The following is a 16,109-nucleotide window of genomic DNA, read 5'->3' as shown; positions in this document are numbered from 1 at the left end:
CTTAAATATTTCTAGCAATAGAAGAGTAGGAAGAAAAAACAGAATGAGTAAATAAATAAAATCCCAAGTAAAGTTATTTTCTACAATTACTATAAACAATGTAAGAGGGTGGAAGGAAAACAAATGAGCAGTTCCTCCTCCACTGTTTATTGTAGCAGAAGCACTCCTAGATGATATTTCAGAATTACAAAGCACCTGTGTTTCCAAACCCCAGCAACAGCTGACACAGGAAACTGTACAAGTAAAAAAGATCTGGGAAAAAACTTAGAAAAATGGAGCCTGGTTCTGAGTAGGCCCTATAGTCTTCATTACAGGTCTTCTTGTGTTTTTGTGCTATGCTGTGCAATTCATCACACAGTTACCTCAGATCTATGCATTTTCAAATAACCCCATCATTGTTCACCAATTGTGTACAGAAGACACCATTCAGAGTTGAGAACTAGTTGTGATAGTTTGAGGAGTGGTAAACACACAGGACAAGTGAAGCTTTGGACAGTGATGGCAGAAATACTGTTGTTATTTAGTATAAACTATGTAGATTAGTTAAATATAACAGTGCTGCTACCTGCTTCTGCAGCCATAGAATGTCATATTGAATAATTCTAGCTGAAGTCATATAGTCTATGGATACTAGAGAAAGTATGGCAGTTTTACAAAATCCATTTATATACCTGCTTACTGGTAATATTATCCCTCCATTTTGGCAAGCCATTGAATTTTCATCTGCTTTTGTGCCAGATACCCTTCATATAGATTTTAAATTGATGTGCAGATTAAACACAATGCTTGACAATTATCTTTTGTTGCTGCAATTGCTTCTTTTGTTGCTTTACTGACAGGTTATTTGTCCAAGGCAAAGGATATCTATAAAAACATCTTAGAATCCTGTTTGAATAACATCTGGAGGCAGTTGAAGATCGTACAGTACAGCAGCCAGAAAAAGCATGAAACAAATCCCAAAATAACAGCTCTTCAGTGTGAAATGTTAAATTGGATGAAAAGTTATGGAGAGAAACACAGTGTTAAGGTTAACAATGTAACCAATTTCTCTAAGCAAACAAAACTGTTCCAGACTGTGTGAATATTTATAACACCATCTTTTAACAAGAGCTGGTTTATGGGGAAAAAAAAGTCTAATAATTACCTTTCCAATTCATACTATCTGTTAAATTAGGGTAATATAAATTTTAAGACCTCTGTCAGGAGCACTGCAGGTTTCTGTTGGATCAAATCTCCCCTTGTTGTATGCCTGAGATAACATGCATATGAATTTTAACATTGCCAGGACTTCATTTCACTGCAGGTGGTTTTGTTTCCCTGGTAAGTATATTGTGTCACATCAGTTACTGAAAATTATATATAACCTTTTATTTGAAGGCCAGTGACCAGTGGGGTTCCCCAGGGCTCAGTTTTAGGACCAGTGCTCTTAAATATGTTAATAAATGGTCTAGATGCAGGAATCAAAAGTACATGAATTGAGTTTACCGATGATATGAAATTAGGGGGAGCTGTGGACTCCCTTGATGGCAGATAGGCTTTACAGAAAAATCAGGATTGACTAGAGAGCTAGACAATCATCAGTTGTATGAAATATAACAAGAGCAAGTGCCAGATTCTCCACCAGGAATGGGGCAATGCTGGTTATACATACAAAATGGTAGAGGAGAGGCTGGAATGCAGCCCTATGGAAAGAGACCCAGGCATCCAAGTCTATGGCAAGTTGAATGTGAGTCAGCAGTGCCCTGGCAGCCAGGAGGGCCAACCATGTCTGAGGGGGCATCAGGCAAAGCATCACCAGCTGGTTGAGAGAGAGGATTGTCCCACTCTGCTCTGTACTGGGGCGGCCTCACCTTGAATATTGTGGCAATTTTGGGCACCACAATATAAGGAGGACATCAAACTTGTGTGTTTTGTGTGTCCAGAGGAGGATGACCAAGACAGTGAAAGGCCTCAAGGGCAAAACTTAGAAGGAGCAGCTGAGGTCACTTGGCTCATTCAGCCTGGGGAAGAAAAGGCTGAGGGGTGACCCCATCACAGTCTACACCTTCTTCAAGGGGGGCAGTGGAGGAGGAGGTGCTGATCTCCTCCCTCTCATGACCAGCAATAGGACATGAGGAACTGGAATGAAGCTGCTTCAGGGGAAGTTCAAATTGGACATTAGGTAAAAGGTTCTTCACTGGGAGAGTGGTATCCCCTGTAACCGACTCCTAGGGAAGTGGTCAGAGCACCAAGCCTGTACAAGTTCAAGAAGCATTTGAACAATGCTTTTAGTCATATGGCTTTGTTTTAGGTAGTCCTTTGAGGAGCAGGGATTTGGACTCAATGATCCTTACGGGTCCCTTCCAACTTAAGATATTCTATGATTGTTGTTCTGGAAAGCTCCAAGGTTTCTATTTAGTCACCTGTTTAATCAGTCTCGTGCTTTCTGTGCAAAGGAGAAAGAAAGATGTATGCAGGCTGAAAGAATAACTTTTTTATTATTACTGGAGTTTCTTCTGCTTGTCTTCTTACAGATACTAATCATTATAAGAATGGACTCGGAAAGAGAAAAAGCAGCCCTCATTCACCCATTATCTAGAGTAGATGGTAAATAATTATTTTAATATGTATTTTTAAAAGAAAAAATGGCTGTTATTCTGTGGTTTGCTGCATTCCTCTGAAAGCTTCGTGAAGGTGTTCCTCCCTTTTCTCCTCATCAGAAACCTTTCTATGTATTTTTCTCACTGTTTAATGTTTCCTAACTCTTCCATCAGCCATTTTTTCTGTCTTTTAGTTTTATTTTCTCCTCGTTAAAGGTTCTGATATAATGTTTTCTTTTGCAACAGAATGTTAGTTCATCTGTCAAGTCAAAAATTTCTTTAACAGAACACAAAAGAGCTGTGGACAGCCCATTGTCTAATTACATTTGCATCTGTTGTCTTGATCAGATTGTTTCATTCTTTTTAGCTGATTGGTCACAAGCTTTCTTCCTTGCAAGTTATTTAAGAGCAATTAGAATTTAGAAGTCCTAACTAAACTCCCCAGCATAAAACCTTGAACGAGAAGTTAGTTATAGATCATACTTCTCCTTATTTCGCTCATCTGCTTTGCTAATTTGTTAAATATGTCAGCATAAGCTCTAGTGATCTGTTGAACTCAAGGTAAAAAAATACTGTTTCCAATATCCCCTCTCCCCACTGATACAAGCAATGCTTTCATCTGTTCGACATTTTACCTGTGAGTAATTTTTGCACAAGCTTGTTCAGTGTCACAAATTCAGCTAGTAAACCAAACGTGTTTCAGGAAAATTGTTATTTGAGCCTGTACTTATGTTTAGAGCAAGCCACAGATTTCTTTCATATTGTTTTTTAAAATCCATTTTCATAAATCCTTCTTGCAGGAACCTTATCAAGTGTCATGTACTGTAATTGTTCTTTTGCCTTTAAAAATAAAGCTAAATTTCCTGTGCTTTTAAAAGAAGAAAGCCTGTCTTTTAGAATGTTTTGAAAGGGAGGAGGCATGTTCACAATGCTTTTACTAATAATAATATTTAATGAAAAGTGTTTTATTTGTTTTAAGATCTTAAGGCTTGATTGCAAACCCAGATCAACCCAGCTAACTACACTTCTGAAGAGAGACACTTGTGTTATACCAACATTCCTTCTTAGATACATCTTCCAGTTATACTTGTAAAATTTCAAATGTATAGAAGGTGTAAAGAAATTTAACTTATAATGGGGCAAAGGTGCTTCCTTTTGCATTAGCATTTAATTTTTCATTTTAAGGTAGTAGAGTTGTGAGTTTGTGAGACGTGAAACCTTTTTTCATTACTTCTTCCTTGGGTTCCAAGACAGAAGTTTTCAAATCATTATATCCAACAGTACAATACAAACTGAAATTGTATGGAACTTCATCACAAAAGACAATGTAATACGTGAAATTTCAATAACCCATGTTGTTCCGCATTTGCTGCTTACTGCTGTGCATTGATTCATACTCACAGAGGCTCATTTATTTCATCAAGGGTTTCATTCTTTTTAAGCAGGTTTAAAAGCTGTGGATTTGAATTCTGAGAAAAAAGGAACTCCTTTAGCTTGTAAAGATATCATAAGCAAGTAAGTTAAATTCCTGATTTTTGAGAACAGACTCTCTAGTCAGGACTAAGGTCAGTGAAACTTAAGTTACCTTTGTTCATTTCATGGGACTTTCCAGTCTGGAGTAAAGTTTACAGAATATAGACCTACACCTTCATTTTTATTTTGTCCACACTCTAGCAAAATGCTTAGTGAGGCTCAAAGGTGCTTTTAGAGAACAAAAAATGACATATTTCTAACCTTTTATTTTGTCTTGCATGTTTTAGAAAAATTTGATCAGAGAAATATAATTTTTTGCATGTTTTAGAAAAAGGTGCTAAAGGGGTATAAGGGTAAAATTGAAAAATTATGACATTATGGGAAAATATGAATAGTTCAAGAACATGATTAGAATGGGAGAACTACAGCATTTAATTTTTTAATTGATTTTTAAAGGAGTTAGAGTTTTAGGTAAGGGAAGGGTAAATTTTTTTTTGTAAAAAATATACTTCACTTTAAACAGTCATAATTTATCAAAGTAAAATTTAGTTTATTTTGTTCTGAGGGTAATTTTTCCTGAACTTAACTTTATTAATATTTTGTTGGATTTTTTAAGCCTTAGGAGATATTCCTGCATTATTGTACATAATCAGCAAATTGGAGCTGACTTCCCTTGGTCACACTTCTCATTAGTAATGGAATATGATTATTCTGAAGATTCTTGCTGGAAAAATCTGTGCAAAAATCTGAATGTTGCTTACATGACTTTTAAAACTACCTTCCCTGAAACAATACAAATGGGTAAGTGCTCTCCAGAATTGTAACCAACAGTTAGGCTGGCATATGGAAGAAAACATTTTCTGTTCCTTAAAATGCTACATTGATGTACCTGTGGAAAAGAATGAGTAATAAGTTATGAAGGCTAATGCTGAGCAAACAGAGCTGGTTTATCTATGCAGCAAGATAGGAAGGTGTTTTTATTCAAGTGTAAGCCTAGTTTTGGCCAAGATGTAGTAGTACATGATGGTTTATAAGGCAGTTGTGCCAAGGTCATAGGTTGTTTACAGTTACTACAAGCTGTGTCCACCCTTCCTCATCCTAAGGCAATGTTGTAGTTCTAAAGAAATCTGGATGAAAGCCTAATTTCAAAGAGATTCAGAAGGGTTTAATTTGGGTGGGGGGGGAAAAACCTATGATGGAATCACTTTATTGGGAATGAATAAAAGCTTTGTTTTAAAAGTTATGTCTATTTAAATATCTAAATGTATCTTCAGTTTTTTGCTCAGGAAACTATTATCTTACATATACAAAATGTTTTAGGGAATCGCAGCAATTCTTTTCTTCTGGAAGTGCAGATTCCATATGTATTTCTGACAACTGAAGGGCTTCTTAATATGCCAGATATTCTTCAGCTTTTTGAATCCAAGTGAGTGAAAATCACCTATTAAATCATATTGGCTATTTATTTTTCAATTTCCAGGACATGTATCTTGTCCCACTGTATCTGATAGCCATCTACTTGGCTATCAGATACATTTCTGCAATTACACTATTAGCATTTTAAGATGTAAGAAGATAGCTTTTCTGCTAAAGCTGATAGCTTAATTTTGGAGATTCACACAGATGTCAACCAGAATGAAGTTGTTTGATTAGTTTATTGTTATAATGAACTGGTACTTTTAATAAAAACAACTCTTTTAATTTCCTACTTTTCCCTGAAAATTGTAATATTATCTAAAACATTTTACTTTAGTGCTTCTTGGTGCTTGGAAGACTTTATATTTAATTCTTCATAAAAATTGCTGTTGAATTTTTTTTACTTTTTAACTACTGGATCTATGCTAAAAAAGCAAAATGGGCAAAAATAAAACATCTCATTTTCTGATGCTTAACAGCCTTTGGGAGAGGCTAAGTTCAAAACAAGGCTAATTTAGTCCTAAAATTCAGATCTAATATTCACTTAATTTTCAATACTCTATAACCTGTACAAAAATTGTCATGGTTGTCAGTCATTGTGCTTCTGCATTATTTACTTTTACATAATTTTCTTGAATTTTGCTTTCACAGTTACAAATACCTGATAAAGGTACCTTTTATCATGTGAGGGGAAAGAAAAAAAAGAAAGAAAGGAAGAGGGACCAGAGCAGCAGTATCTCTTAAACACAGTGACAGAGATATGGGTGGTTGATTTCACCACATTGTTGCAGAGACATGCCAGTTTTGATCTTTGCTGTATCCATGAGTCAGCTGTGGAGTCATTTTTGAGCTGTGTCTAATTACAGTTCAGTAGGGAGGAAAAATATATATATCTTTGACATTTAAAATTTGAACATATGATCTGACATGCTTTTAAACTCTGACTTGTTCATATTCTCCATTCAGCCTGGCCATAAGCTAAATAGCTAGGAATGCTTTTTGGTACTTTTACTCTTTGTAGCACTGATAGAGTAGTTAAATAGGTGAGCAAAGAGCAATATTGTTTCACAAAAAGTAATAATTTGCTTTTTCATTAATGTCCATATAAGTTTATACATGACTTAATGCTGGCAGATTAAGGTTCAGGTCTCCTGTGTTTCCTAATGAAACACAACAGGAGGCTGTGCTGCTGACAGCTCTCAGTCACTCAGAAAAATTTAGGATCATACCAATGGCAGTCAGGGAGTTTTCACTCAGTTTGCTTTCCCTGTGCTGCACCATCATGAAACGAAGAAAAGAAATTAAATATACAAATGTAGTAAAAAGGAGTTTCTAAGTACATATCTTGATTTATCTATCTGAGTTTCTGTATTATGACCTTTTTTTTTTGTTAACTCAAAGGCTTTATATAGTCATATTTGATGCAGTTAGCAACCTAATTGAATTAATCCAGTAATATTTCATTAAATCACTGCTACATTGGTGTACATTGTGTCTTAAAGTGAACTGACCATTGGAGAAAGATCAATGTATGAAAAGACTGTTAAGTGTCTAAGTTAAAAAATTGTATTAAGAGGTATATGTTACTGATTTCCTTTAAGAAAAATATATTATTTCTATTGACTGAGTTTTAATAAAATAATTTTAATTCTTCAGATACAGCATTACCTTTGTTGAAAGAACCAGTAGTTACTCCTTAAGGCTCTTTGGAAGTATAGATCGATATGTGGTGTTGACAATAGATGAATGTACTGCTATCTTTTTGCAGGTACAAAATGAAACTACTGTGTGCAATTTTTGTTATGTGTTGGGTCACTTCTAGGCTATATGTGCAGGCTTCTAGCACATCTTTTCTTCCTCATAATCATATATAATTCATGCATTGTTTCACATCACAGATTATTTCCAAATTCATTAAGTCCAAAAGGCTGTCTCTGCTAGTTTGACTACTTTGAAATGTTCTTCATTTCTTCACAGAAGTGTAACTTTTGACCTGTGATTTGACTGTACTAAATGCAGTTAAAGAATGCATACATGACAATAGGGTTGTATAAAGAAATTTTGTAGTGACCAGTTAAATGTATTTGTGGCTATAATCTCTCACCAGTGTGCATGTTAATTCCTCCCATTTCAGATTGTTATCTGAATTAGTCTAGAGAGTAATTTGTCCTACTGCTAAAAAATAATGGTTTAAACAATAGCATACTACTTAAATTCTGGTATGAAGGAAGACATTGCTTTTCATGTAGAAGAACTGCTTCTGAAAGACATATAAATAATAAAATAATCAATTAGTATTGCAAGCACAACACAGACATTCCTACATGCTATTGAAATTAGTGATGGTGTACTTTATATAATTAGTGTAGGTATAATATGATTTGTATAGGTTAAGTACTTCAGAGGTTTATATTAGTATTTTGCATTATTAAAGTTTACAAAAATCTTAACATCCCAAAAAAGTCAGTGGCAGTGTTTCCTTTTTACAGAAAGAAAGAAGGGCCATGAAGCAGTAAATCAGCTTTTTAAGGGTCAAACAAAATAAAAGTTGGAAATGCTAGCTAGTTCTCCCAATCCCATGTGTCCTTAATGCTTACATTATTTAGCTGTATTTATGTTTCATCTAACTTCTCCATAATATAACAATGCACATTACAAGCTTGGGACAGCCATGGTAATGTATTTATTTGCTTTTTACTTTTCATTTAAATTCTATGGTAGAGCGTGGAAGAACTTAATTATGAGAATTCCTGTGACACTTTAATATCGAGGCTGATGGCATTATCACTCCAATACACATGCTGTTGGATTGTTTTCTATTCCAGAGAGAGATTGAGTTTAGAGTAAGTTATGAAATTCTTTTGTTATCCTGGTATTTTTAAAACAAACTTATCACTAAAGGAAGCTGCTTACTTGAACCAGTTGATACACTTTGAACTTCCCTGTAGGAAAACATTTCTTCTTAGAACAATACGAATATTCTAAATTCATACTTCTAGAGAGCTTTGGACTTTTCACTCAGTTAGAGTGTTGCCATGGTCCTGCTGAAAAACTCAGTGACATGACAAAAGTGGTGGTTATCACTGGAGACCCCAAGAAAGTTAGCAAATATGTTTTTCGTTTGTTAGGATATTTTTAGTCTTACAAAAGAGATAAAGAAACGGTTGTTATAAAATAACAGGCAATACTAATGCGAGGTGTATTCCAAATCAGGAGGTCCAGAAATTTCACAAGACTAAGGATATGAAGCAGAGGAATTATTCTTTATAACTTTGAAGTAAATTAACCCCTACAAATGCACATACAAAAATTATGAATTACTGTGTTAGCATCACTGTGTATCATTTGCAACAGGGAAAAATTCTTCAAGTGTCCTTCCAATGCATCCGTAGTTCTTTTGCTATGGAAGCACACCTTTTGTTGATATAGTTCATAAGCATTCCTTTATTATCTCTTTTTTTCTATAAGCAAGTGTTAATTTTCCCATGCATCACCATTCCTCTCTGTATGTTTTCTCTCCAGTGTCTCCAACCTTGATGCAGACCTTTTGCTTCAGGCTGGACTTGCTTTGTTGTGGGCTGACTCCCATTTTCTTCCTCACAGTCCATCCTTCAGCACTGAGTCCCTTAATGCATCCTAATTTTCCTCTCACAAATATTAATGCTCCAACTGTACTAGTATTCTGAAATCCTGGAAATGAAATGACATTTATTAAGACATGTATCAAATGTTTTGGAATTATTACATGTGCATATTAAATGTTAATGGTCCAGTAAAACTCTTTTACAGGTACAGTCTCAAGGGAGATACTCTGCTTAACCTTGTCTTACTTTATGCCACTCTAATTGAGCTTACACAGAAGTCAGAAGAGTTTGAAGTGAAGGTAGTTTTTTTCTGTTTTAATCTTCACTGATATGATATTTCTAGAGAGCTCAAACAAGTATTCATTCTACATCAAAAACATAAAATAGCTCAGAATTACTAAAATAAGAGAGACGACCTTAATTCAGTGCTGCTAAAATCACTGAATAGACTGATGACTGCAATACAAATTAAATGAGATTCAAATAGCAGTTGAAGGTCTTTTAATGGCTAAGAGTAAAACAATGCAATTGTACCTTTAATAAATTATTAGAATATAGATTAATCCTGCTTATGTCTTAATTTGAATTTTCAGCTCAGTATTATGTTGCAGATGTAAAAGAAGAAAAAAAAGTCTAATTTTCTAGTTTGCTTTTTTTATGTGACCAAACAAATTAATTTTTTTTAATAAATCAGAAAATGTAGCATATAGAATAATCAACATTAAAAAATGAGGCAGAAGTTTCATTCAGCTTACAAAGTTGATGTTGGTAACTTATATTTTTGAATGAAGTAATAACTTTTTAGGCCCTTTTTCACTTATTTGCGTATTAAATTTCATATAAAATTTACCTGAGTGAATGAAAGTTACAGAGAGGACAAAGCTTTTTTCACGCCATGTACAAAGCAGTGTAGTTTGTGTGGAAATTACACTTTCAAAGTGTTACATATCTTCTTAAATTGTAATAGGCATCTCAGAATAGCTTGTTCTTTTAGGAACTCAAACCCAGAAAATTGATCACATATAAAAAACCTATAGGGTAAGTTAATTTCACCTACATAGGATTTCCATAAATAAGGAGTGTCATTTGTAGCCAGGCTAGTGGTCAGAGGTCGGAGTTCCTCTGCATGATAGGCATGGATCAGGTTTAATTACTCCACATTACCAGCTGTTGTGTTCAGGTCATCTTTGGTTGTCACCTCAACTTCTGTAGCAAATTAAGCCAATCCTTACTACAAGTTTTAACCAAAAATATTATGCATCATCTTTAGGTAGTTCTTATGCCGGGGATTGAAGAGACGGCACTGGTAATTCGTCAGATTGCTGACAACATTTTGATAGCGTCTAATATCAGTCCTCATGAGTGGCTGGACAAATCCTGGCTTTCTGTCTTGCCGTCTGAGGTTTGCTTATCTTCCCATGAATTTACAGTTTTCTTCCTGTTTCTCAGACTCATTAAATTTTAGGCTTTTTTTGTTGTTCTCTTAAAATATATTATTAAAATAACCATTATTATATATCTATACATACATGTATTTTGTATATATGTGTATATATATATATATATATATATATATATATATAATATTTCTGTCATCCTTGCCAGCACAATTAGATGCAACCTGGACTTTCCATGACTTTCACAACCTGTAGAGAAGTTTATCCTCCACATTCATCTGCCAATTTGTACAGTTCTCCAGTTCTAAGCACTAAGTTTAAAAAACTACCCAGATTGTAAAAGATGAACATACAATGGCTAACTTGGGCAGGAAGCCAAATTCATCAGTGGTGATCCATTACCAAAGTCAATGACATTGCCTGCTTTGCTTTAATACCAGATAGTAGACATTTGTTTAACTTCTCATACAGTAGGCAATATTGTGTATTTACAGTAAATGCTGGAACAGGCCCATCAGTGATGATCTTTAACTTTTATAGTAAGGTTTTCAAATTAAACATATGGATTTGTTCATTTTATGTAAAAGCTTTGAACTCTCATGAAGCTTAGATCGTTCTTGGCTTTTGCAAAATTCAGAAGTATAATAAAGCAGATATTGGCATGGCCTTTCAAGTGTGGGATATTGGATTATAGGTTTTCCAATTTAGAGATGAAGGATACTGTTAAAAAACTGAGAGGAGTCATTGTATTTTGTCTCTGTTAAAGATATTTGATCCTGTCATCTGTTGAGTACAGAGCTTTGTGAAAGTCAGGAACCTGGAAGCTGAAATTCATAACAGGCTACTGCTCTCAGCTTGCTGTCCTGTGTCTGACATTCACCCTCCCCCTGACAACTCCTGCTTTTGGCACCTGTTCCATTGCTCTTTACAGATACAACTTTTGCAAAACAAAACCAGTTTTGTCAGTTTATCTTGCTCTAGCTAATTCCCATTAAAATGGAGAATTAATGGTAAATCTGGTAATGCATTTTCAAGTCAAGTTTACATGATTCTCTGGTTTTATTCTTCAGAAAATAAATGTCTTCAGACTGTGCTTGCTTTTTGTCAAACTGTTATGCAGAACTTACTCTGTTTCAGAAATCATACTCTGTTACTTTTGTAGTAAAAAAAGGCAGTTGTAATTGGACTGTAAAAGTTCACAGTTTGAAAGCTCTATTTCGATGATACCTTGTATGACCTATTCATAAAAACGTGATTTTGCAGAAACAGAAAAAAAAGAGATAAACATTTTGTCAGATATCAGTCTAACAAAATAATTTCCATTTCCAGACAGAGAAATGCCTGCTTACTTTTCCATGTATCAACCCTCTGGTTGCTCAGTTTATGTTAAAGAAAGGATCTTCATTGAATAGGTTGTTTCTTGCAAGCTTTGATCAACTGCAGGAACTTCTGCCAGAGGTTCCAAAAAAATTTTTAAAGGTTTGGCCAAAATTACTTTATGTATTAGATCAATCTTTTTTGCACTGTTGTAATATGTGGTTGTTTGGGTTTTTTTTAATCTGATAATACATGCACATTTCCTGGTATCATTTAAAAATTAATTATACACTTTAGCATGTCATCCATGTCTAAAATGTTGTTAAAAATTCCCTCCCTCCCTCCCTCTCTTTTACATAATAACAAAACTACCACTTACAAATTCATAGAACTAAGCATTTGACAGAGCCCTGAATGTTACAATGAAGAATTATGTGTTCCTACTGTTTCAGTTGGGCCAAGTTTGGGAAAAATATAGACTGATTATAGTCAGCTAATTAGATAAAAAATGCACTTATCTTATTATTCAAGAAAATGATGAGGGACACTGTTTATTTAAGGTGAAGCATTCAGTTAAGGTGAAGGAGCAAGTGAACAGATATTTGGACACTGAATATGGAATTATTATTGTAATAACTCTATATATGTGAAGCCATGTTTATTGACTGGAAAAAAAAAAAAACAAACAGAAAAATATCTCGGTTAAATTCCTCTATTATGTATGATAGGAGCCAATCCATTGCAGACATTGCTTCCTACAGTCCTGGCCTAATGAAAGAGAATAAACTACACTAAGACACTGTTTTTCCTGTGTTTCGAAACAGAGACTATTACTTACCCTGTTTATAGATTTAAGGCAGTGGCACATTGTCTACTGTACATGCATCTCCTGTATTGGTTAAAAATAAACAAAAGCTTATACATCTTAGGATCTTAACAACTGGTTTAACTTTTCATATTTGACAGATGTAGACAGGTGTTATAAATATTCCTCAATTATCTATTCCTCATTGTTTCAGCATTTTAGTGACATGATGTCTTCATACAGCCTAAATGTTGGTCCACTAGAAAAAACAGTGCAAGGTGCATCACAGCCAGAAAAACAGAATGACCTCAACACAATCTGTCCTGATTATAAACAAAATCAGGCTTTAGAGCTGCTTGATAAGGCCCTAAACAGCACAGGTAATATCTTGAATTGCTAGAAAAATGTTTCCTTTGAAACCAAGTGAAAAATCTGAGTGCATTAGAATCTTTGTCTTCTAAGCATGGTAAGGCCAGTTATTCTGAGGAGACAGACTGCAATCAGAATACTCAATGGCATCTTGGTTTCCTGTAAAATGTAGAGAAATAAGCTAATTTTTCATTCTCCAAACAAAATGCTTCAAATTTTTCTCTAGCAGGAACATCTCATATGGATTCTGAAGCCTTAATTCCTCCACTGAATCATTGTAAGAGTTTTTTTAAGTCTGATCTTCCAAGCTGTATGCAAAAGAATGCGTGTTCTTCAGACGTAATTACAAGGAGGAAGCAGAATTTCTTTGCTGTATCAAAGGACTGTGAAGATTTTGCCCATCCAGATGTTACAAATTCTCTTCATGTTCAAAGACAACCATTCAGGATACAGGATGGCTCTGATCCGTCTTCTAAAGACTCTGAAAAAGAGGATTTCTTTGCAACTTTCAATGTCTGTGAACCTCAGGAAAGCTCTAAGAGTTTTCTAGAAGAATTTAGAGATACATTTAAAATCCCTGAAATTCAGATTGACCAGGCCCCATGGAATGACTCTTCATCCACAGGCCTATGTAATTCATTTGTGTGTGATGGTTTCCTCTCTGACTTCTTTGTTGACACGGATGAGCTTCAAAATCTGAATTTTAACCAACTAGGTAGAGAATCTAAAGGAAAGAGAAAAAAAAGGCCTCCATTCTTATGGACAAAAGAAAAAAATAAAACAGGTATGTCCAAAGCAAGCAGAATTTGCTGAAATTCTGTTTGTAACTCAACTGGAAAGTTGTAAGGAGTATTGGTAAGACTATCTTTTCTGTTTTCTTCAAATAATTGTTAAAACCAATCCAACCCAACAGTTACGTGTTTCCTTTGCTAAAACTTACTTGGATATGTATTTCTTCTGTGATAAAAGGTTCCTAAACAGGTTCTGTTTTGAGCATAAGGAATATTTAAGAAAAAAAAGCACAAACAAACAAACGAACCCAACAAACTAGAATTGTGTTACTGCTGGTTTTTTCCCCTGGTAAAATACTGAGAAATGTGGTTCTCCAATATTGTAAGATTCAGATTCTTCTCTCTTTGACAGTGCCTGAAATATGGATAATGAACATGCCAGAATTATTTTTAAAGTTATGGGAAAGATTCTTTTGTAAACATAGATTTGGACAAAAGGGTTAACAAAAGACTCTGAAGTATATGGACTCTATAGGAAAAAAAAGAGATTTGGCAAATTCAGGGAGTGAAATTCAGATACTGCTGATGGCTGTGTTTTGCTGTTGATGCTAATGGAGTAAAAATGGCACTGAAAATTTTCTAAGTTTGTTTCCTACAGTTCCCTTACTCTTGGAATACTTTTTTAGCTAATTTCTCCAGGGCTAAACTCTCCACTTGAAATCATTCCAAAGCATATTTCTTCAATATAGTGTGTACTTCAAAACTTTGTTTACTCCGGAAGTATGTGCCATCCTTATACAAAATATTAATTTTCCACAGTTTTGTTATCCCTTGTTTATTTTCTCGAATATAGTTAGCTTGAAACCTTTTTTGATAAGCCATAATATGTAGCCATGGAGTCTTACAAGTAAGAAAGCATCACTAGTCCCTGTCAGACTATGTACTGCTATATCATTTATTGTAGTATTTTTTCAAATTCCTCTGCTTCTCCGTAGGTGAGATGTCACATTCTTTTAAAAATCTAAGGTTAAGGTTGTTAAGTAAAGTGCCTAACTCCTAGTACAGATGACTTAATTATGATTTCTCTGTTGCTGCCTGTCATTAAATCTTTTGGTGGAATATGAAGGTCACCACAGCATTAAAATATTTTCACTAATTAGATCAGACTCATTCATGAAACCATAAGCAACTAATTTAAATTACTCTGTTTCATGGACTGCTTAAGGTAATTATGACAGTAAAGAAAGGAAAAGTTAATTGGATATGGTGAACTTTTAATATTCAGCCTATGTAAATGTAAATTTTAACACAGAAACTCTGAACAGACCTGTTGCCTCTCCTTTGGGATTAAAATTGAGACCTGTAGCATTGCTGAGCACTTAACAAGTATTTCAGTAACCTGTAACTGGCATTGATAGCATAAAATAGTAAATACAGTATTTTCAGTAGAGATCAGGGCAGATTCTTCTGGTACCACATTTTACAGTATTCTGAAAGCACTGTGATCTCCAACTGATAAGCCTTCTGTAATGTTCTTGCCCAGTAAGGCAAAGGTAATTTAAAAAAAAAAAAATTAAAAAAAGTGATTTTTCGTTTAGATTTTGGAAGAATAGGCTTATTCTACTTTATAATTCACTAACCAGGGGGAAAATAAGCATACTAAACAGTTTGGCATGCTATCACAAAAAAAAAAAAATAAAAAAAAAATTAAAACCCAAACAACCCCCCCTTGAGAGAGTGAAAGTCTCTGAAGGCTCAAATTTGATAAATGTAAAATCCCACATTTAAGAAATATGTAAAGAGTCAAGTTAAAAAGATACATGTCCCTTTGAATCAAGCTCTCATTAAATCACAGACAATTAATGACAGCATGTCAAGCCAGTATTTCTACTGGAACAGATTAAATCCTTAGGTCAGTGTTAGAGTTTTCTGACAATACTTTTTGTGAAGACCAAACAGAATTTTCTTACAGTAACTTGTTTTGAATAAGCAACTTCTCAAATACTTTATTGTAAAAGAACTTGAATATTAAGAATGTAAGTAGTTTTTTAAAACAACTTAGACACATGAACATAAATGGTTAAAAAGAATTCACTTTCAACAATTACCGAATATGCTGAGTGTAATATTAATGAAATAGAAATAAGCATTAAAATCTTTTCTGAAATACTGTTGCTAGGCATAGTGTAGGTTGATTTATTTATTTTTGTATAAGGTCTTTGTACATACTATATATGAATATATTCTTATTATGGGATGATATGCATAAAATTGTTCAGTAGCAGTAAATAGTAGTTAATATTAATCTGTACATATTTTATTTTATGGCATTTGATACTTTTCATAGAAAGGGTGCTGGTTAAAGCTAGTCTGTTACTGCTTCTGAGAAACACTGTTAAGCCTGCTGAAGTTAAGTCGAGCACATATGAAACACATAG

At 34.3% G+C, this 16,109-nt stretch overlaps 1 protein-coding gene across 12 annotated transcripts in view; it reads left to right on the top strand.

Annotated features, from left to right (window-relative positions):
• SHOC1 (shortage in chiasmata 1) overlaps window positions 1-16,109 on the top strand; it is a 48,425-nt gene that overhangs the window by 31,917 nt on the left and 399 nt on the right. For 9 of the 12 annotated variants that reach the window (XM_051789271.1, XM_051789268.1, XM_051789264.1 and 6 more), the window contains 12 exons: window positions 840-1,027; window positions 2,514-2,586; window positions 4,022-4,094; window positions 4,669-4,853; window positions 5,373-5,478; window positions 7,125-7,236; window positions 8,190-8,311; window positions 9,258-9,351; window positions 10,323-10,454; window positions 11,779-11,928; window positions 12,786-12,951; window positions 13,170-13,724. In XM_051789271.1, the coding sequence (XP_051645231.1) occupies window positions 840-1,027; window positions 2,514-2,586; window positions 4,022-4,094; window positions 4,669-4,853; window positions 5,373-5,478; window positions 7,125-7,236; window positions 8,190-8,311; window positions 9,258-9,351; window positions 10,323-10,454; window positions 11,779-11,928; window positions 12,786-12,951; window positions 13,170-13,724 (1,956 nt within the window). The remainder of the gene's footprint in view (window positions 1-839; window positions 1,028-2,513; window positions 2,587-4,021; window positions 4,095-4,668; window positions 4,854-5,372; window positions 5,479-7,124; window positions 7,237-8,189; window positions 8,312-9,257; window positions 9,352-10,322; window positions 10,455-11,778; window positions 11,929-12,785; window positions 12,952-13,169; window positions 13,725-16,109) is intronic. The other 3 variants (XM_051789263.1, XM_051789273.1, XM_051789267.1) reach the window with 2 other exon arrangements.

The sequence above is a fragment of the Manacus candei genome, unplaced genomic scaffold, assembly GCF_025592945.1.
Source record: "Manacus candei isolate 608988 ecotype Guabito, Panama unplaced genomic scaffold, ASM2559294v1 h1tg000027l, whole genome shotgun sequence".
NCBI lineage: Eukaryota > Metazoa > Chordata > Aves > Passeriformes > Pipridae > Manacus > Manacus candei.
Note: the sequence above shows the minus strand (reverse complement) of the source record. Positions and strands in the feature narration are given on the sequence as shown.